Source organism: Manis pentadactyla, chromosome 12 (genome assembly GCF_030020395.1).
Source record: "Manis pentadactyla isolate mManPen7 chromosome 12, mManPen7.hap1, whole genome shotgun sequence".
Classification (NCBI taxonomy): domain Eukaryota; kingdom Metazoa; phylum Chordata; class Mammalia; order Pholidota; family Manidae; genus Manis; species Manis pentadactyla.
This window is the reverse complement of record NC_080030.1, coordinates 35,224,388-35,247,282: the sequence shown is the minus strand read 5'-3', so window position 1 is coordinate 35,247,282 and position 22,895 is coordinate 35,224,388. Positions and strand designations below refer to the sequence as shown.

General features: G+C 36.3%; 1 protein-coding gene across 7 annotated transcripts in view; it reads left to right on the top strand.

The window, feature by feature from the left end:
* Positions 1 to 22,895, top strand: part of MAP3K4 (mitogen-activated protein kinase kinase kinase 4) — a 102,554-nt gene that overhangs the window by 45,894 nt on the left and 33,765 nt on the right. For all 7 annotated transcript variants that reach the window (XM_036886682.2, XM_036886680.2, XM_036886681.2 and 4 more), the window contains exons 4-5: positions 13,538 to 13,780; positions 16,343 to 16,489. In XM_036886682.2, coding sequence (XP_036742577.2) covers positions 13,538 to 13,780; positions 16,343 to 16,489 — 390 coding nt within the window. The remainder of the gene's footprint in view (positions 1 to 13,537; positions 13,781 to 16,342; positions 16,490 to 22,895) is intronic.

The following is a 22,895-nucleotide window of genomic DNA, read 5'->3' as shown; positions in this document are numbered from 1 at the left end:
TTAGTCCATGAATAACCATTTTATAATAACATTTTATTGTAGTGTAGGTTTCAAAATCAGTAGAGCAAAGCTAGATATGTAATAAGGATTTGTTATATACTTCAGATGGTGAATAATTTATCTAGGTGTTAGGCTGGAGTGGGTTCGTACTATTGGGGAGACATGTGGCAAGACAGGATTGAGAATTAATTTTTATTGGGAAGCACTGTTTTTGAAATAATATGAACGAAAAACTTTTGACAGTATTACCTCATCTCTGATGAGGAGAGAGTGTCTTGGGGAGGTGTGCTGAGTCTTCTTAAACCTGCACTATGCGCTCCCCCAAATTATTCTCCTCTCCCCTCCTGACTCTCTGTAGCAGTGAACCGTTGCTACTAACAGGAGGGCTCTGCAACCCTTAGAGGTGTTGAACAATTGAGAATGACTCCATTACTTTTTTATATTAGAAATCAAGTTGAAAAGATGATAAAGTAACTCATAGTTTTGAGTTCCCATCAAAGTTGCATTCCCAGTAGAGATTTAACTGAGAACTTTATCCTTGTTACAGGAAAAAAAAGAAACATACAAATTCAAAGCTAATAAAGTGTGTGAATTAAAGACTGTGTATGAGAATTATCTTTAGGTTGTTTGCTTTTCAAAAAAAATAAAGTTTAGAAACCCGTGTTTTAAATTTTGGCTTAAAAAATGTGTCAAGTAATGAAAGAGTGACTGAGAGCTGAAGTAGAAATTCTTCTGTTTTGGAGATTATCCCAAACTAAAAAAAAGGTAAGGTTCTGAAATTATAATTAACTCAGTGGGAAAGTAAGACTTTATTTTTATTCCTATTTCAGCACTGTAGTTTCTGTAAGGGGAGGTGTATGTATACACATGTATGTGAATATATGCATACTCCCCTTCTGGGTTTAAGTCTTTTTTTACTAAGTCTGGGGAAAGAGCTATAGTTTTGAAGTCAAATAACTGGATTCCATTTCTTGATGTGGCTCTTTCTCACTACATAGCTTTATAAGTGAATTAATCTTTCTGACCCTAAGTTTTCACATCTGTAAAATGGCTATAATAATACTTTCCTACCTACCTCACAGGGTTGTTGTGAGGCTTAAAAAAGATACTTGTATAAATAGTAAAATGCTACAGAAGTCAAATATAAAAAACTATTTTCTAAGAGTTTTTTTTTTTTTTTACATTTTTTCCTCCCCTGAAGCTGACTGTAAGCCAATACAGGTTAGGCTATTTTGTATTTTTATTTTTAAAATGTATTTTACCTTTTAATCTCTGCCAAATAATCATACTTTTAAGGGCATACATCTTTAGCAGTTTATGTAACCTTTTAGGTTTGAGGATAATTTTATTTTTATTCCTTATTGTTAGAAACATCTTGACCAACTGTTATCAAGTTGTGTATGTAATGTACATATAAAGTAAGATAACTTTATAGCTCATATAGAGATCATGTCCAGTACAGCCTTCTGTTTTACAATTTTCATGGCTTATGTGGTAGTGGTAATGAGTATAGTTGAATATACTTTGTGGAAAAGAAGAAATACACTCATGATATTTGATTTTCCTTGTCTGTGTCTTTATGTTTTATTCCTTATGATTAAGTTACTTGTAACTACTGTGTGTAAATAGTATGTGATCTTATATTTAATTCCAACCCTTGGCTTGTAAACATACTTTATGAGAAAATTTTCCTCAAAAATTTTATTATATTTCAAAGTCTTTAAGTTAAAAAGAATTACAACTAGTGATTCCAAAAATACCTATTTGCTGTTTCTTTTAATATCATGAATATTTTAAATAGCCCTAATGGTTTAGATAACTTTATAGCTCCCTAGCATCCATAAATTCATTTTCTCAGGACACATTGCTAATTATATACAGAGTCTCTGATTAACATATTGGTTAGTTCCCAAAGTTCCCTTTGTAGGACAGTTACTGTGATATTGAAAATAATTATCTAAGAGAAATTGCTGTAAATGAGCCTCAGCCCATCAAATAAAACTTACTTAAATCTAGTAACTGAACTAATAGTGCCAGCCAAAATTTTATTCCTGGCAGCAAGGACAGCATAATGTAAGAGGAAAAAATGAGAAAGCATTTTTTTTCTCCTCTTTTTTTGGACCCAGAGATGATCCTTGTTGTTTTGCATGCTTATTTATTTCCTGATTTTCTTAGTCCCTTGACATTTAGAACATCCCAGGAACTTGTTGTTCCTTCTTAGGTCTTCCACTTTACTGTAACCCTAATTCCTCTAATCTGTGGTTGATCTCAAGTCTTTGGAATGAATGTATCTGATAACCATTTCATAGTAACATGTCCTGGTGTCTCTGTATGATAGAGATCATCCAGCCTCTGCGTCCTGCTCCTTCTCCACCAGATACTGCTTGTGGAGTGACCCTTCCCAGCCTTAGAAATTAGTAGGAATCGTCTCAGAGTTCAGTAGTTTGTAGGTGCCCTTCTCGACAATTACTGCAGCTAAGTGTGGGTTTTGTTATATTATTTATAGTTCAGTTTTAGCTTATAAATTAAGAGACTAGGTAAGCATATATAAAAGATTTATTTTTATCTCAAAACCACCTCCATGAAGTTGCATTTTTAAAAAATAAATTTGTAATTTTGAAATAATTTTAGATTTATAGAAAACTTGCAAAGATATTAGAGTTTTCATATGCTCTTCATTAGCTTCCTCTAATATTGATATCTTAACTCTGGTACATTTGTGAAAATTAATATATTGACATTGGTGTAAATACTGTTAACGATAGACATTATTTGGGTTTGTTTTTCACTAGTGTCTTCTTTTTGTTCCAAGATCCAGTCAAGGAAGCCACATTGCATTAAGTCACTGTATCATCCTAGTCTCCTCCGATCTGATATAGTTTCTGTCTTTCCTTGTTTTTCATGACCTGGACGGCTTGTAGCATGTCCCTGGATTTGGATTTGTTTGCTTTTTCCTCATGATTAGACAGGGATTGCTGGGCTTGGGCATGAATACCACAGTTGAAGCACCCTCATGGCATTATATTACCACTGGTGATGTTAACCTGATCACATTCATGTGGTATCTGCTAGGTTCCTTTCCAGTTTTTCCTTTTCATACTCTGGAAGTGAGTCGCTAAGCACAGCCTGCACTAAAGGGGAGGGGAATTAAACCCCACCTCCAGAAGTGGGGACTATCTGCTTGCATTATTTGGAATTCTGTATGGAAGACTTGCCTCTTCTCTCCCGTTTATTTATTCAGTTATTTATCTTAGTATGGACTCATAAATACTAATTTTTTACTTTGAGTTATATTCCAGGTCTGTTGTTATTTATTTTGTTGCTCAAATTGTTCCTGCTTTACTTAGCCATTGGAGCTCTTTCTGTTGGCTTCTGTGTCCATTGGACAGACCCACAGCTTTTTTGTTTGGTTGTGCTTTTTGTTTGCTTTTTGAGATTTCTTACTTTTTGGCATCATCTTGTATTTTCCTTGCTCCAGTCCTGAAATCAGCCATTTCTCCAAAAGCTCTGATTCCTTTTTTTGGAGAATGTATTTAAAAGTGAGGTTCTGGGCACTTGGTGAGTTTGTTCCTGTTGGGGTGTCATTGCTTCCAGGCCTCCCAGTGATCAAGTTAGAAAATAGAGGTGTGTCTGCTAACCCACATATAGGCACAGATCTGCAGTTAATTCTGTATCTGTCTATCTTTGTATCTGTCTTTCTTCTTACCTGTCTGTTAAAAAGAAGCATGAATTCATATTGATGTCTTGGGCTCTAATCCAGCACCACAAGTTTTATCCCAGCTTTCCTCCCTTGCTTATTTACAATTTATTACTCTGTGGTGAGAAACCTGTCTTGCATTACTATAATTTATTTATGTATTTGTACAACCACAGTATACATGTAAAGTAGGTTCCCTGTGAAGAATCAGTTTACCAACTAGAGTGCAGTGTTTAAGTACAGTTCTTTTTGTTTTAGCCTTGGAGTATATAGTCAGAACAGTTATCCAAAGTTAGTTAGTCCAGCGCATTTTTCCATTACCCTCTCCCAGTGAGGTTATACCATATAGTTGTAATATAGTTAGGCATTTATATCAATTCATATTCTTTCCTGGGATTCCCCAGTGTCCTAAAAGATTTTTTTTTAATTTGCATACTATAAGGGTCTCTCTTGTATAGTTCTGTGGTTTTTAAAATGTATTTAAAATGTTAAATACCTGTGAAATACTTAACCATAGATTGTGATATGGTTATTTTGTGCTGCTTCCTTTTTGTTTTACCTAATGAAATTTATATTTTTTCAGAAAAAAAGGTAAATGAAGATTTATACTTGAATGTAATACACAAAAAATTAGTTGCCTTTACATATTACCTCAAATTCTAGGATGATTTTTGGTTACTTTATTATTTTTATGAATTAGAAATGATTATGTAATTGTTTTAAGTCTAATGGCCAGTGAAATAATGTTTGTCTTTAGATCTAACAATAATTACGCCGTTTTTCCTATAAGCATAAAAAACCCTTAAGTGGTTGCCTTTTTATTCAGAGTTGACATCATATCTAGAAACTAGGATGTGTGTGTGTGTGTGTGTGTGTGTGTGTGTGTATTAACAGTAGCTATTATTGAGACTTATTGGCAGGCACAATAAATAAAGGGGAGTTATTATTTCTATATTTTACAAGTAAGAAGAGAAGATAATTTGCCCCAAGTCACAGAAGCAGTACATTGTTGGAGGGATTCAAACCCAGGTTTCTGGGAAACCAGACTTTAAACTATGCTAATGGTTCCCAAACCTGGCTGCATATCAGTGTTACTCAGCTTTTAAAAATACATATACCTATCTATGCCTTCTTGGATATAAGGCAAATTGGAATCTCTTGAGGGAGGATGTAAGCGCTCCCATTTTTTTTTTTTTTCTTTTCCTTTTTTATTTTTTTTCCCCATTTTTAACAGATGTCAAAACTTGCTTCTTATGTAGCCAGACCAGTCCCGGTGCAGTTCTGAGTCAGCCCACTGGAAACACCAAGTAGACTGCCATACTTCCATACTCCTGCCTTCAAGATCATTGTTCATTAATAGTTATTATAATTAATTTTTAATATTGCTCCAATCACCACCTCCCTGATTTCATTACTGAAGTTACACAAACTTTTTAATTGAGTAAGTGGCCAGCTGACAGGCACATACTTGCTCATTTGCATACAGGTTTTTTGTTTTCTTAAAAGAAGCATGCTTATATAAGGGAAAGTAGGAAGTTGTGCTACATTATTTTTGACTGCAGTGAGCCAGCTGAGTCCAACCTGCTATAAGACGAAAAAGATCAAGGATCGAACAGAACCTGTCAGCTTGCAGAACTGGACCTGTGACAACAGCAGGAGCAGCCAGTGGGTCTTGTGATAACAGCAGAGAACTAGATCCTGTAGAGAAAACAAGAAGACTAGTATTGGCATTAACTGAGTACGTGTTGTATGGAGGGGTTCAGTCAAGCAGCTTGGTCAAGGTCACACATCCTGTACGTTGCAGAGTCAGGATGTGAACCAGAATGGGCTCTAAAGCCATACTTTTAGCATTACAGTGTGTTGCCTTGTTCCACATAGTGCTTAAAATATTTTTTGACTTGGTGGGTAGCATTTAAAAATGAGAAGATTTCACATGAAAATCGGATTTTTCATTTTCCTTGAAATACTGAGATGTCTATCTGTGCTGGGCCCATATTCATATGTGGTATGCTCCAGTTCACCACATGCCCATGTCCTGTTCTCCTGGCCCGCTGCCCTAGCTTATACATTTACGTCATCCACTGGTCCTGTAGATGTTTCGGTTTGTGACGTGTCCCTAGTATAGAACCATAGACTGGCTTTCGAAGGGTAACATAAAGACTATTTTGATCTAATTCTTCATTTTATAAAATAGTATGCCTTCTTTTGTTTTGTTAATTTGTTGATGTGTACAAAACAAAGTTGCTGTTTCTCTGTCCCTGCTCAGAGTTGTAATCATTTGGTTTGTGTTTTCTAGACTTTTTTGTGCTTATATAAATATGTATGTTTGTTATGTAATGCAGGAAAATAGCCCCCACCTCACCCCCACCCCCAAAACAAAAACAAAAAATCATGACAAGCTATATTCTGCATTGGTGGGTCATCCCCACTCCATATTCTCTACTTTGGCCTGTCTCTACTGGTGTATGTAGCTCTACCTCCATTCCATTGAACACCTACAGTGGTATTCCATTATATGAAAGTACCGTAGTTTAATTAATTTTTTCACTCTTTTGTTTTTAATCCTACCTTCTGCCACTGGCAACCATCAATCTGTTCTCTGTATCTGTGAGTTTGGTATTTTTGTTTTTTATTTTTTTGGTAGATTCTACACATAAGTGAGATCATACGGTATGTTTTTGTCTTTTTTCTTTTTGACTTATTTCTCTTAACATAATGTCCTCAAGGTCCATCCATGGTGCCACAAGTGGCAGGAACTCCTTTTTCATGGCTGAGTAATATTCCATTGTATATGTAAATCATGTTTTCTTTATCCATTCAACCTTTGGTGAACACTTAGGTTGTTGCCATGTCTTGGCTGTTGTAAATAATGCTGCAGTGAACATGGGGGTGCAGATGGCTTTTCAAGTTAGTGTTTTCATTTCCTTCACACAGTGAGAGGTAGAATTGCTGGATCAAAAGGTAGGGCTATTCTTAATTTTTTGAGGCACCTCCATACTGTTTGCACAGTGGCTGTACCAACTTATATTGTCACCAGAAGTACATGAGGGTACCCTTTACTCCACATTGTCACCAACATTTGTCAGGTTTTGGTTTTTTTGACAATAGACATTCTGACAGGTTTATGGTTACACCTTATTGTGGTTTGATTTGTATTTCTCTGATCATGATAGCCATTTTAGTGGACGCTTAATTTTTTTGCACTTACAATGTAGCCACAAATACTCTTTTACATACCCTTTAATGAATTTATTGTTTTTTGAAGAATGGTTAATTGAAATGGAATTGCTAGGTTGTAGGATACGCACATTTAAATTTTTGATAGATACTGCCAAATTGCTTTCCAAAATAGCCGTACTAATGATACTTTCCCCCAACAGTGTAGGAGAAATCCAATTTTTCCTAATTTTTGCAACCATGATCTGTAAAACCATAATTTCATTGTAATCCTTAATTCTGCTCATTTTTAGTGACATTGAGCCAGTTGTCATACTTGTTGTCCATTTGCATTTCCGCTTTGATTTTCTTTTATTCATTTTGTCCAATTTCTGTTGGGTTGTTATTAATATCATTATTGATCTGTTAGAGCATTTTGTATTTAGTGGATGTTATTCATTTTTTATTTTGGCTGTAAATATTTTCTTCCAAACAGTCTCTTATCTTGTTTATTGTGCTTTTCTAGATAGAAATTTAAAATTTTTATGCAGTTGTATCTGTTACTATTTTATGATCACCTTATTTTATGTGTACTTCAAAATTATATATAAAAAATTATCCTGTATTTTTTTCCTTATTCTTTTTACATAGATTGAAAAATTTTTTAATGGAAAATATTAAACATATGCAAACCTAGACAAAATAATACTGGGAACCCACTGGAGTCTGTGTCCTGCACAGTAGTTACTGATTCATGGCAGGTACTTATAGCCACCTGGCACCTTACTCTGTCATTTATCATTTATTGGAGGAAAACCTCTCATATCATCATTTTTTGGTCCTTAAACATTTCAATATGTTTTTCTGAAAGATGAGGGCTTGTTTAAAAATGTACTGCGATACCATTATCATGCCTAAAAAATAGTACTAAATTCCTATGATCATCAAATATCAAGCTAATGTTCATAGTTCGGTTATGTCATAATTGTCATAACTTTCTTGAAAAAAATATTTTAGCATTTGACTCAGTTTGCAAGTAATGTCCACACATGGTAACTGTTCATTATATTATATTTCTTAAGCCTCTTTTAATCTGTAGGATCCCCTCCCTTTTTTTGCCATGTATTTATTGAAGAAACTGGGTCCTTTATAGAGTCTCCTCAAGTGAGAATTTTGATGATTGCTCCTACAATTGCCCTTTTATAAATTTCTTTTTTTTCTGTGTTCTCTGTGAATTGACTGTGAGATCTAGTGGTTTGATCAGATTTAGGATTTCTTGATTGACTGAGTTAACACTTCCTGGGATACACAGTTGCAGGTTGTCTCTTTGAGACATTAGTAGTTGTTGATGATCATTGTGTAGGTCCCTTAATTCATTAAGAGTTGAAAAGGCATGGTACTCTAGTTCTCTCATTTCTTCATCATTTATTAGCTGCTTTATTGTTAGCTTCATTAATTAGATATTGCTAGAAAGAAACTTTTCTCATCCATTATTTGGTTACCCAGTGGAATAGTTGAACAGAATTGACAGGATGAACGTGCTTGATTCTTTTATTTTTATTTACCATTTTTCAAAATAATGAGTTGGTATATTGGTGGCCAGTTAGTATTATTTTTTATTAATGTGATTTTGAACTCATGAATTTAAACATAGTGGATATGTTTAAGTACATTGAAGTCATTACAATATTTGATGTCACATTGTCATGTCTTTGGACAATGGGGACATAAAAAGTTGGCTTAGGCCCTTTTTTCACAGCCCTAGTGAGTAGTCTTTGAAAGCTTCCTTGCTATTGCTTTTTTAAACTTAATCTTGCAAGAATTATGTAAAACACTTAGTTTGAAGAGAAAAATCTAGAATATATTTTCAAAGAAGTCTGGCTTCTTTGATAGGGATAGTTAAGCCTTAAAAAATTCTATTCTTCCATTTTTTAATATAAGGTTGTATATGTATTTTTCTTTGTTTACTTTTAATATATGACAGGTTTATTTTTATCCCTTAAATTACCATTATATTAATATCCTTATATAATAAATGTATTACTGCCCTCCTACCCCCCAGTTTTTGGTTATTTGTTCATTGCCAACTGAGCTGTATTGGAATTATACTTTTTTCTCCCAGCTTCTCATATGAAGTAATTTTCTTTTACTTTCTATGAAATGCTAAGACATTTCATACACCCTCCCCTTTCTCCCTGGAGTCTGATAGTTGTGGTCTGTCTGCATCAGTGAAAGCAGATTGCCATTATTGACAGTACTGTCTGCCTTACAGTTACCTAGTTCTGCAGCAGTATATGTGTATGTTTAGATAGAGAAACTGATTTAGATTTAGACACATAGTTTCTTAAACTTTTTTTTTAAGGCTTATTTTTAGATCTTATGCCAGAGTCTCTTTGAGTCATTTTGGTTGGCTGGCACTTGTTCCCTAAGAAGATTCCTCAGTAAGAGCCCATGAGAACAATGTTTCTTGAGTTCTTGGATTTTTCCTAACAGTTTGCAGCATTTATACTTGCAAGCCTGTTTGGCTGACCATGAAATCTTTGGCTTATATTTTGTTTCCATGAATTAATTTCATGTATGTTATTCATTGTCTTTTGGCATGAAGCATTGAAATTGCAAAGTTTGAGGACAGTATGATTTTTTTGTTTCCACTTATCAGAACCTTGGTTTGTTTGCTTTTTAAATTTATTTATTAGTAACCTGGATACCAAAAGATTGTTGTTTTTCTTTAACTCCACTAGTTTTACTTGGGGTTGGTTTTTCACTCTGGTATTTTGAATATATGCTGCTTTTTCAATGCATTCCTTCAGGATTTCATTTTATTTTATTTCAAGTGAATTTCTTAACTTAATTTTTTAACTTTTTTTCTGTTTTCTTGGTTTGGTTTTCTTTCCTGAGAACCATTGCTGTGTGTATTTTGGTTCTACTTTGCTTGTCTATTCTGTCACAATCTTTCCTTTTTCTTCTTTTTTTTACTTATTTATAAAATTTTCCTTACTTTTTTACCTCTTATTTCTGTCAAGACATTATCGGTTTTATTTGCTCTTGTTTCTAGTTTGTTTTTAGTTCAGAAATGATTTTCTACTTAAAATTATTTTCTGCATTCTTTCACTGCATTTGTCTTTCTGATTCTAACTTCTGTTCTTTTATCTTTCCTGTGATTTTCTTACTTTCTTTTAGCTTATTTTGAAAATTGGGCCACAGCTCTCATCTGTTTAGTAGGCCTGTGTCTGACATGCTTTCATCATCTAGAGGGTTATTCTCCATATTCTCTCTGCTTATCATAGCCCCTTGTCGGATCCTGTCACAACCTTTGCTATTGCTCATTTTTAAACTTGATGCTTGTTTTCTTGAACTTTAAGGAGAGAGTTAAGGAAGTGCTGAGGTATATGTCTTTGTTCTCTCTCTTCTGACGTGCTAAAAACTCTCGTCTCTTAGTTTTTGAGATCTTGTGGCTGCGCTCCTCCCACCTTCTCTGGCCCCTCTCTTTCCTTTACGTCTGCTGTCTTTTACTGGCCAGTTAGATTCATTCCAGCAATTTCTATGTGGTGTGAAGGTTTGTCCTGGAAGGGAATTCTGGCTAGTAGTTTTAAGAGTTTTGGAGGCCTAAGCCACTCCAGCCCCTTCAGACCTGTTGCTAACTGCTTGACTTCACCCATGCATTTGTGCCAAAATCTTTTTCAAAATCAAATTCAGTTTTGCTGAAGTCCTCAAACAGAAACAATGAACTTTCTAATGACTACTCTTGGGGATTGTGCAATTTGTCCAGTTAGCCCCATCAGGCACCCTGTTAATTCCCTTTGTTTCCCCTATACAGAGGTGATAGATAACTGCAGGGCCTGGGGTACCGTGTGGTCTGGGTTACGGCTGGAGTCTAGAACTATTTCTTTTTTTCCCCACCTCTTGTGTTTTGGAGTTCATGGAGTTACCTTGTCCTGTTTTTATTGTGAACGTGTCTCATGGAGTTTGAATTTTGTCATCCAAGTTGTTCTGTTTTTATGGGGGAACTAAAGGAAATTAAAATCTACCATCTGTACTGTCTTCCCAGAATTCTTTTATTATGTTGGCTCACACTAATTGCCAATATTTGGTCATTTTCAGCTGACTAAAATGGCAGTTTTATATGGTTTAACCTAATGTAGAGCTCTGTGTTTAGGTTTTCATACATTTGGAATCTTTTTCCAAATATATGTATTTAACACACATTTTTGTATTTAAATTAATACATACTTTACTTTCTAGGCAAGAATTTCTAAAATAGCCACATCATTTGAAAATTGATTGATTGCAGTGGTGTGAGGTATGGTTATAGGGTGAGGTAGGGGTGTAATTATTTTTCCTTTAATTTCCTATAGCTTTCATTGGATTATTCATTATCTTCAACTTCTTGAACCACTGGCTACCTTTTTTATTACTTAATTATTGTGGATAATTGGATGTTTCTCTGGTCTGTTAATATGTTTATTACTGCGCTAGTACTTTTCTGTTTTAAATAAACTAAGTTTATTAGTAAGGTTTGCCATTAGGTTGGGCAACTCTTCCTATTCTTTTCAAATACTTCTGGGCTGTTTTTATTTTCAGACATACTTTCTTCCGCATGAACTTTAGTTAATGAATTTGTTAATCCACAGAAAATGCCAAGGGATTATGTTTGTAATCACATTGCTTTTCTATTGATGTCCCTAAATTATTGAATCTTCCCATTTTGCCTGAATTGATCAGAGATTTTATACTATATTTAATCCTGTATTTATCACCAGAAATAATAACAGATGAATGGAATAATAACAAATACACCATTCTTGCACCTTATTGACCCTTCCCCCTCTCCCTGTGTTTTATTGAAATGGGAATTTAAGTTCCAAGTTTTTTTCTTATAGTATTTTTTCTTTTAATTCAGATATTCCTTTCACGGGATGGAATTGCAGCCTTTAACTGAGTTATCATCCTGGAGTTGTACCTGCCTGTATAAGTTCTGCTGGATTCATGGCTTTGTACTTGGATGTTTTTCCTCTCTTACCTTGAGATCTTTGTTCTGATGCAGTTTTCATGCACTGTACTTGCTCAGGTTTATAGAGCAGGTAAATGAATTGGACTTTGAGTTCTCCTTTGAAAGTGGTTTTTCCTTCTTAACACATTAGTGATGTCTTGACTGTACAGAAAACTCTCCATTTTTTCCATTTGTTCTTTCTGGAATCCCTGTCATTCTTTTGTTAGAGCTCCTGGATGTCACTTCCATGTCTCTTTTTTCTCTCAGAATTCCCACTCCTTTTTCTTTTGCTCTGGGCTATAGTGATAGATAATTTCTGCAGACAATTTCTAAATTATAAATTCTTTTTGACAACATTTATTCTGTTTTCACTGCCTTTATTAAATTTATTTCAGAAATCTTGTTTTCTTTTTCAGAGAACTTAAATAAGATCTTGCATTAAAATATTTGCATGTTCTCTCCTTTTACCTACATTAAATTAGTTATCAGCTGTTCTGATTTCCTCACCTTGGTTTCCTTAGTTAAAACTGCTGTTTGCTCTTGGATGCTGAGTAGTTTTTCAGTGTCTCTTCCTCTCTAGATGGCAGTGGACCCAACAGGTATCCTCGGCAGGCAGGAGTGCGTTTCCACAGCACCTATGTGGGTCTGGCTTTTGGGTCTCCCTGGCAGAGAAGTAGAGATTGTTCTCTTTCCCAGTGAGCTGGTAGCAAATAGGTCAGCTGGCTGTTGTGCTAGAGAACCTTGGCCACAAGTTATCATTTAAAAAATTTTATGGCTATTTTAGAATGTGTATTATTAATTTGCTGTAATGCATTAATTTAAATGTAAAAATATGTGTTGAACATAAAAGGATATGAACAAGTAGGAGACCAGTTAAGAGTTCACAACATGGCAGGGAGCACAGAGATGGATGACATATGGAGGTAGAACAGCCATCATTAGGGATGTTTTAAGTTGAAGAAAAGTTGAGATTTTAAAATTTTGGTGGCCCCAGATTTTTCAGTAAACAAAGAAGGGAAAGTGTTTGAATATGATTGGTTAGGATGATGTTCCAGAGGTTTAAGAACAGTGGCAAAGCTCCAAATCCCCTATTTTATGGGGAAAAGTATAAGGAATTTGATGGGTATAACTGTAAGAAGGGGTGAGCAACACTAGGGTTCCCAGGAAATATACTTGAGTGGGACCAGCCAGGTCAGCTTTATGAATTTTTTTTTTCTATCAGCATTATTCAGTTTAGCTCAGAGAACAAATCGACAAAAGAACTGGTTGAACCCATTAGTTTTTATTTTTACATAAATGACTAGGTGATTTTGTAAATCTTTTGTCAAATGTTATTAATTTGTTTTCCTCAGTGTAGTAATAGTTGTGGATAATACTGTATATAACCTTAAAGTGTGCTGGTCATTTTAAGAATGATGAAAAAATAGATGTTGAAAAGATGAACTCAATTCTTCTACTATGCCTTTTTAATATAAATATTATAATTTGGTTTTATTTCTTATTATGGTTTTCTAATATTTTTAGAATTTCTTGGGTCTATGTTGAAAATGTTGAATTATCCTAAAGATTACTTTTCCTGTAAAATTATGATTTTGTAGGTTTGTCAGCAAATTATAAAGAATAATAGTTTATAACCACAGCTTTAGGACATTCTCCTGTATGCTATTTTAACCTTTGTTGAATTTTTGTCATAGTTTTCTGAATTTCCAGATCCCATGTGGGGTTCAGATTACGTGCAGTTGTCCAGGACACCACCCTCCTCGGAGCAGAAAGGCAGCGCTGTGTCATGGGACGAGCTTCAGTCCATGGATTTACCTTCATTCGAGCCCGCCTTCTTAGTTCTCTGTCGAGTCCTTCTGAATGTTATACATGAGTGTCTGAAGTTAAGATTGGAACAGAGACCTGCTGGAGAACCATCTCTCCTGAGTATTAAGCAGGTTTGTTTCAAAATATTTAGTGATCATTATATTATTCTGCAGGTTCATTCATTTTATTTTGAGGAGTTTTTTTCCAGTTATTGCAAATAATGGAAAATGAAGTGTTACTGTTTTTAAATTGTTCTTTTTTGGGTGATTTTAAATGTTCTTTATATGTAGTCCCCAGAGTTAAGACTATGGTTCAACCTTTCTACCACCTCCTTTTTTGTTCTAAAAGGATATAAAAGTGTGGTGATGGTATGGCTCTCTCTGTCTCACTAACAATCTTCAATCTTTGAAGATTGGAAACTTAAACATCATTCAGAAAAGATAGTTTAAGTTCCTTAAATTTATTTTTTTTCTATATATGCTACATGTAAACAGATAAATGTCTTTAGAGTTTACAGAGGGGCATGTTTAGATTTCTTGCTTGCTTAGACAGTTATATGGTTTAATCAGTAATAAGAGCTTCTGCTTGCTTAGTTTTTATTAATTTTGGAAATGAGACTTTCTAGGGAGTTTGACTCCATGGTATCAGAGGACTGGCTGGAAGCAGTTATAGTTATCAGAGTGTTGAGGAGTGTATTTATACATTATAGTATTACCATGTTGACATTCACTATATAAAATAAACATGCCAGATTTTGATTAAAAAAAAGTTGATATGTTTTTGTGGATTGTGGGTGTCCATCCCATAGGGATTGAAGAGCTAGGAGCCCCTTGGCTGTGAATGGTAGCGTGGAGCATAGGGGATAAATCATACTGAGGAAGGGCCATATGTTTGGTACAAAATAGGACTGTGCCAACTTGTTAGCTTGGTTACAGGTGGAGTAGGTGACTGATGGACTTGGAAGTGGACCCCTGTACCTCGTGTCCATCCAGCACCGACAGAGCTCCATTTGCACATTTGCTTTGCTTCCTTCTTCCTATCTTGGTTCTGCTTATTGTCCTGCCTTCCACTTGGCCATGCTTTGCCCTTATTCTCTGTGTTGCAGTGGTAATTTAGGAAATTTTGGTAAAATATTTCTCTTTCTCAAAACAAATATTTCAGGACTATAACCTGGTAGAGCAAGGTGGGGTTTACTTTTGTCTAATGGGGCTATTATGAGGATTAAGCAGTAGTTCATGTTAAAACATTTAAAAAAATAAAAAAACAGTACTTAGGTCAATGTAGCCTTACTAGAATAAAAAAAGAGAATTTGGCAAAATGCGTTCAAAGCACCTAAGTGACATCTTTAACATAGAAATTTATGTCTGTATAATCTGAACAGAGAACTTTTTAATAAATTAAATCTAGCTATTGCTCTCTTATTGAGATAATAATTTTAGAACATTTTAAAGGGGAACTTTGTCTATAAAAGCAATCCATGTTTATTTTAGAAAATTGGGAAAGTACAGGAAGTTATACAAAAATGAAAATTATCCTATTATCCTGCCATGCAGAGGTAACCACTATAATATTTTGGTGTATTTCTATCCATCTGTTTTTCCTGTATACATACGTATTTCCTACACATACATGTAAAAAAAAAAAGGTTTTACCCATAAGTAACTTTCAAAAACAAGATTTTAAATGGCTACAGTAGTGCTCTACTATATATGTACATCAGAATTTATTTACTCCCTGTTTTAAATAATACTGTGATAAATATATTTGTATATAACTTTTAGTCTGTATCTCTGATTACTGAGTGTAAAATATAAAAGTAAATTAGTCATTCATTTTTAGATTCTAGAAAGTTTGTACAAGCTTACTTTGCCAGTAGTAGCACTGGAGTCCCTTTTGTATCTTTACTATTATATATAAAAGTAATGTAACTGTGTAACTGTGTACCCAGTTCCTGCTGATGAGAATTTTGAGGACATTATGGCCCAGCATATTAGTGGGAAGGACTTTGCAGGGCCCCTCATTTCAGCCTCCTTTTCTCCTTTCTGGCATTACCTGCTGGCCCTCATATTGCATATTGGGGTTTTACTCATTTTTTGTTCTGTTTCAGTTTTTTTTCCTTGATTCCATCTAATTTCGTCACATTAATCTTAGGTTCATTCGTTTTGTGGTTATTAGTGTTTTGATGGCAAAGGCCACAAATCACAGTATTTACTATACCAAATTATTATGAAGGCCCCCATGCTCTCTGGTAGGTAAGTGTATTTGAATCTTTATTAAGTTTTTGGTCAAAAATGACCAGTTTCAGTAGGAGAGCTTTCTCTCATATCCCTTGTCTTGTAACATAAACTAGTAGAAAAATAGATCTTATCCTGTGGGATTTATTTCCTATGTAAATTTATTTGTAGGAGATTATATTTTAGCACATCAGTGTTTGCCTGTATAATATTTTCTCTGTTTCCATGTTGTAATATTAAATACTTTTATTTTCACTATTTTGTTCTTACTCAATTGAGCCTACTAAGATATTTATATAAAATGAACTAATAGAGATTTGGAAAATATTTCAGGTCTTTTGGAGGCAGCATTTCCCTTTTTCTGAGCTTTTTGAGGCCCTAAGCAGGGAATGTGTGAAAACCAAGAAATAATCTGGCTGGGAGGTGTGCAGGGTAGAGCCCGTGACTCTTTCCTTGCAGCTTGTGAGAGAGTGTAAAGAGGTGCTCAAGGGCGGCCTTCTGATGAAGCAGTACTACCAGTTCATGCTGCACGAGGTGCTGGGCGACCTGGACAAGACTGACTGCAACATCGATGCCTTCGAGGAGGACTTGCACAAAATGTTAATGGTGAGGGCACATGGGGGAGGGGGATGTTCTTACACGTCTGTGGGGGGGTTAATCTTTAACCTGATTCCTTTCATCTAGTGTTAGATTGTGTTTCTTCTATATCCACATTTTTAAAAATCCTCAATGTTTTTAAGTTAGAATTTTTGACAAAGCTTATCCTAGTTCATTGTTTGGTTATAAGATAGTTTGTCTTATAGAGGAATGGCCTAGAAGTAGAATCAGAATCTGGCCCTATTTTGTTGAGCCATTTATCATCAGCCACTCTTGTGGTACAAGGGGTGCACTAGGAACCTTGCACGGCTTTGGGAACGCTGGAATGAATGATAAGAAACTCATGGTCTGGTGGGATCTGGGCAGAGTAAGTCCTACCACCCTGCATGGGAAGTGCTGGGGTGGAATTCAGCCAAGATGTGATGATGACTTTGAGATGGGACACCTAAGCTCACCTGGGGATGCCCAGGAGCTCCTTACCATGAGGAAGCTGAATCTTAAAGCTGAGTTAGGCTTTTGCCGAGGAACCTGGCAATTTGAGGAATTGTGAATAATGTGATTCACATTATGAATAGCGGGAACAGACTTGTTTTTATTTCTCCCTTGTCTTCTCACATGCACTAAGCTTACCAGCTTTCTAGCTTCTGTATTTTGCACATATTTTGCCTTCCTGGTAGAAATGCCCCTCCTCCTTCTCTGCCCAGTTAAAACTTAATTTCAATTTTTATTTTTCTCTAGAAAGCTTTCTCTGACAGTTTTAACCTTTAGTATGCATTTATTTATACCTTCTCTGAACTCTTAGAGCAGTTATAATTAGAAGGGTACTATTTAATAGTTAATGATATACCGTTGCTCTGTTCCCAGGTTTCCCTAATTAGACTGAAAGCTTCATAAGCTGGGGGCTGTGGCTTGAGGTTGTCTTTGTAATGTGTGGTACAGTGTTAATCTATAGCAAATACATGTTAGACTAATTTGAGTAGATGTCCCGTGGCAGGGTGAAGAATAACAGGCAGTGATAGTGCTTGCAGGCATGTTGTTTTTGGAATGCTTTCATCTTTGCTTGACATCTCATTGTGTCCTGCCTCAGGACAGCTGCTGCATCTCCAGCACCTCCACTTCCTAGGTTAAAAGAAAAGAAGGGAAAGGGGAAAGGGTCCCTGCCAGCTAAGTCCAGAACAGTGAAAGCTCACCCAGCCCCACCCTAGAGAGTTCCCCTCTGTCTTATTGACCAGACCGGTTGCAGGGCCTCTTACCTGTAATGGAGGCTGGAACAGACATGTTTAGCTTTCTAGCCTCTAGTAGAAGGAGAGAAAGAAGAATGTGTCTAGGAAGGGAACTTGTCTGGCATACCACAGTAGTAATTTTGAGTTTGGAATTATTTTCTAATTGGAGAGAATACATAAAAGACCAGAGTGTATAAAATGTGGGTACATTCTGATTCTCTGACAGAGAACTTGTTTTCATTGAAAAGTTATGGTAAAAAGCAGCAAGTGAATTGTTTTTTCTTATTCTACAGATAATTAAATCAGAAGTTTAAGAAGACAAAATGTACTTTGCTTTCCAAAACTGTCTTTGACGGCTTTACAAAGGCACGTACAGCCTGTTTTAGCATGTGATCACCGAGGCAGGAAGGGTGAGCAGATAAAATGTGCCTTCTAGGTCATTAGCTTCAGGGTCTTTGGTGTACCTGTGCGACATGTAAAGCCCATTAATTAAATTACCAAAATTCATAGTTAGAGCTAGAGGTGCCTTAGGATTTTCTGGGTGAAGTACAATCTCACTTAGTTTAATCACCGTGATTTCACAGATGAAGATCTAGAAGTTATCAGTGGTTTTAAAATTGTGTCCCAAAGTGTGCTTGATGGCTAGTGACAGGGACGTGTTTTGAGAGCTAGGGGAGCCCAAACAAAATTAGTGTTTTTATTAGGAAGGAAGGAGAGAATGATCTTTGGGTAGGCCATCAGATTATGTTTACCACAACACCTTTGTTTTGAAACTCACCAAAAACAGCTAAAGGAATAAAGAATAAAGAAAAACTTGTATGTTCAGTGAAGGAGTGAATTATCCACAATACTCCCTTCATCCCCTCTAAAAAGGACTGTTAATGGTCATTATTTGCCTTGAAATTTAGACTGAAATGAGGGTGGATGTAAATTGTAAATATATCTCATTTTGATGTGGAGGGCCCTTGTAGTGATTAATTAGAGCTGTGATCTCCAGTGGTGTGAACAGCCAGGAGGAAAGCAGGGCTCACCCCCTTAGAGGACCATAGGTGGCATATCTATAAGCAGTATACTTAGAGACGCTTGTATTGTCTGAACTTAACCGTTTGCCGAGAAAGACTGAGGAATGATAGCTAGGTTGAAAGGGTGAAGGGAAGTGGTGATTAGTAAGTTATGAAGCGGAGCATCTGTGACTTGGGCCTTTACTTTGTGTCACATCATCTGACTCAAAAAACAGAGATGACTTGAGTATTTGAGGCACCAAACCCAGATTAAAGCTCTGAACTGTCTTAGCTCATTTCCCTGGTCCTGGCCTTAGAAGTAACTGAAACAATAAATATAATATGGTTATAGGAACATGTGACAGATTTAAGGGAACCGCACAAAAATAAGTTAAAAGGAATGAAAATACGAAAAGGATGAACAAGATGTTAGAGTTGTAGACACACAAGGGAGAGCTCAGACTTGCATAATCAGTGATCTTTTTTTCTTTTTTATATCTAGACCATTGACTTTTTTCTTTATTGAAGTATCATTGATATAAAATCCTATATTGATTTCAAATGTACAACACAGTGGTTCAACAGTTACCCATATTATTATATCCTCACCGCCTCTAGTGTGGTCACTATCTATCAATGTAGAAAGATGTTACAGAATCATTGAGTCTGCTGCTGTTTTGTTCCTTCGGTTTTTGCTTTGTTTCTATGCTCCACAGATGAGTGAAATCATTTGGTACTTGTCTTTCTTCACCTGGCTTATTTCACTGAGCATAATACCCTCTAGCTCCATCCATGTTGTTGCAAATGGTAGGATTTGTTTTCTTCTTATGGCTGAATAATATTCCATTCTCTGTATGTACCACATCTTCTTTATCTATTTATCTACTGATGGACACTTAGGTTGCTTCCATATCTTGGCTATTGTAAATAGTGCTGCAATAAACATAGGGGTGCATATGTCTTTTTGAAACTGGGATCCTGCATTCTTAGGGTAAATTCCTAGGAGCGGGATTCCTGCGTCAAATGGTATTTCTATTTTTAGTTTTTTGATGAACCTCCATACTGCTTTCCACAATGGTTGAACTATTTTACATTCCCACCAGCAGTATAGGAGGGTTCCCCTTACATCCTCACCAGCATTTGTTGTTCTTAGTCTTTTCTATGTTGGCCATCCTAACTGGTGTGAGGTGATATCTCATTGTGTTTCTAATTTGCATTTCCCTGATAATTAGTGATGTGGAGCATCTTTTCATGTGCCTGTTGACCATCTGAATTTCTTCTTTGGAGAAGTGTCTATTCATATCCTCTACCCATTTTTTAATAGGGTTATTTGCCTTTTGGGTGTTGAGGCTTGTGAGTTCTTTATATATTTTGGATGTTAACCCCTTGTTGGACATGTCATTTACAAATATATTCTCCCATACTGTAGGATGCCTTTTTGTTCTGCTGATGGTGTCCATTGCTGTATAGAAGCTTTTTAGCATGATGTAGTCCCATTTGTTCATTTTTTATTTTTTTTCCCTTGCCCAAGGAAATGTTTTCAGGAAAAAGTTGCTCATGTTTATATTCAAGAGATTTTTGCCTGTGTTTTCATCGAAGAGTTTTATGTTTTCATGATTTACATTCAGATCTTTGATCCATTTTGAGTTTACTTTTGTGTATGGGGTTAGACAGTAATCCAGTTTCATTCTCTTGCATATAGCTGTCCAGTTTTGCCAACACCAGTGTTGAAGAAACTGTCATTTCCCCATTGTATATCCATGGTTCCTTTATTGTATATTAATTTACCACATATGCTTGGGTTTATATCTGGGCTCTCTAGTCTGTTCTGCTGGTCTATGGGTCTGTTCTTGTCCCAGTACCAAATTGTCTTGATTACTGTGGCTTTGTAGTAGAGCTTAAAGTCTGAGAGCATAATCCCCCCCACTTTATTCTTCCTTCTGAGGATTGCTTTGGCTATTTGGGGTCTTTTGTGGTTCCATATGAATTTTAGAACTGTTTGCTCTAGTTCATTGAAGAATGCTGTTGGTATTTTGATAGAGATGCGCAATTGGTGATCTTGTAGAAGACTAAAGGGCAGAGGCTCAGAAAGATTGAGTTTTCCCTTTTACACATATTTCTCGGTGCCTCCTTTGTGCCAGGCAGGTATCGTGCTAGGTACTGAAGATTCAGCGATGAACATAAACTCCCTCTTGGAGCTTAAGAACGAGTGGGAAAATGGTTGTTAAATAATCATGTAAACTTAGCCTTGCAACTTTGAAAAGCACTACAGAGGAGAAACACAGGTCTTTTATGGACTCTAAGTTCATGTGGAGGGTAGGAAAGGCTTCTCTGAGGAAGGGACACTTGGAATTTATCTGAAAGCTGACATAATATCCAATTTATGCAAGAAATTGAAGAGAAAAATTGCTATGTATTTTATAACTTATGTAATAACATTGTTTCAAAAAGCTCATAAACTATAAGGAGACATTCTGAGTTCATACTTATTGCCTCTGAGAGGGAGGAAAGAGAAGTGAAGAAAGAAACAAAGGAGAAATTGACTTTGTTATGTATTATTTTATTGAAAAAATATCAAAGCAAATATGACAAAACAGCAACATTTGTACATTATGGTGATATTTGTTAGAATATCGTAAAGCCTCCATGCTTTTTAATATAAAAAAAGAGAAACGGAAAGAAACACTTCCTGACAGAAAGGCAGCAGATGCTTCTATGGTTGGAAGAGCATTGGAATGAAGGTTCCCAAGAAAGCTTCATGACGGGGTCATTGTGGCTACAGTTTGGATTTGGAGCAGATGTGAGAAGACCAGTCGGAGACTATGCTAGTAGTGCGTCTGGGCTGAGAATGGTGTAGTGTATATTTAGAAAGAAGGGTGAGGATTCAAAAGAAACTTAGGTAGTGAAATTGGCAGGATTCAGAGAGGGATTGGATATGGGAGCTATGGAGAGTGGCCACTGGGCGTCCGGTTTGTGTGGCAAGCTTAATAGTGAAGAAGGTGGGTTTTCTATATTGAAGATAGTAACTGAGACCATTTGAAACAGCCTTTGGGATTCATTTTGTTAAGGGAAAGAGATGAAAAGGGGAATGTGTATGACAGAAAAGGGAAATGGATGGAATGAGGTTCCTCAGGTACTGTAAGGAGAGGGATCTCAAAACCCGAGTGTTGGGATTAGGAGGAGTTGTTCGTCTGCTGTTAAGGGAAGGACAATATGTAACAGCATGTAGGCTTTCATTTTTGGTTATTGGGAAGATGAGAGACTTAATATCTAATGACTTTTATTTTTGTGGAGAGGTGTGATATCACCTGCAGAAAATGGGTGAGGGTAGGTTTTGGCAGTTTGAGAAAAATTGAGAAGCTTCAAACTTGTGGTTGTAGAGAGAAGGAAAATGAGTAGAGAGATAAATATTACCAGAAATGTTGTAGGCTGTGTGGTTGATAATGATGGTTGTGCAGACCTCCTCTTCCATGAGTCGTGCGCCGCCCTTGCGGCCCTTAGCTTTGTGAGCGTGGGCATGGGGAATGGGATAGGAGGGCTTCTGAGCTTTGGGGTTTTGACAGACAGGTGGGATGAAAAGGCAGGGATGGCGGCAGGGGAGTGGAGCATGCTCATAGTGCCATTGGAGGGGATGCATGGGCTGTACACCGGGAGTGAACTGGAGAAGGAAAAGGAACAGTGACTGGAGTCCGTGGGAAGGTTAAGGGAACAGCTGTAGTTGAATAAATAAACTGGAAGAAGGAGAGGAGGCTTTTGAATCAGGGTTTCAAAATTGGTGGTTTGGGGCTTGGAGAGGGTCTCATAATAACATAATCTGAGATGAAACCTTGTCAGAGTGGAAGAGAGGTGATTGGACCTGGAAGCAGTAGGAAACAGAACTGAAATGGTATTGGGGGGTTATCCACCTAATATTAAGTCACAGAGCATGGTGTCTGAGCCTGGAATGGAGAGGAAACTAAATCAGACTCCAGAGTGTGATGGGTGACCATGGGTAGTTGGAAATCAGTAGATGGCAGTGTGTGGAAGGGGGTGGGGGCTGATGGTATATCTGATGACAGAAACCTTAAAGGGGCAGGGTATTTCTTTTGTTTGTTTTTCAGTAAGACTGAGAGTAGTGATTTGAAAGTAGCAGTGGGGAGCATGAGGATGCCAACTGCTTGCAGCCCTTGAGGTATATATGGTAAGACAGTT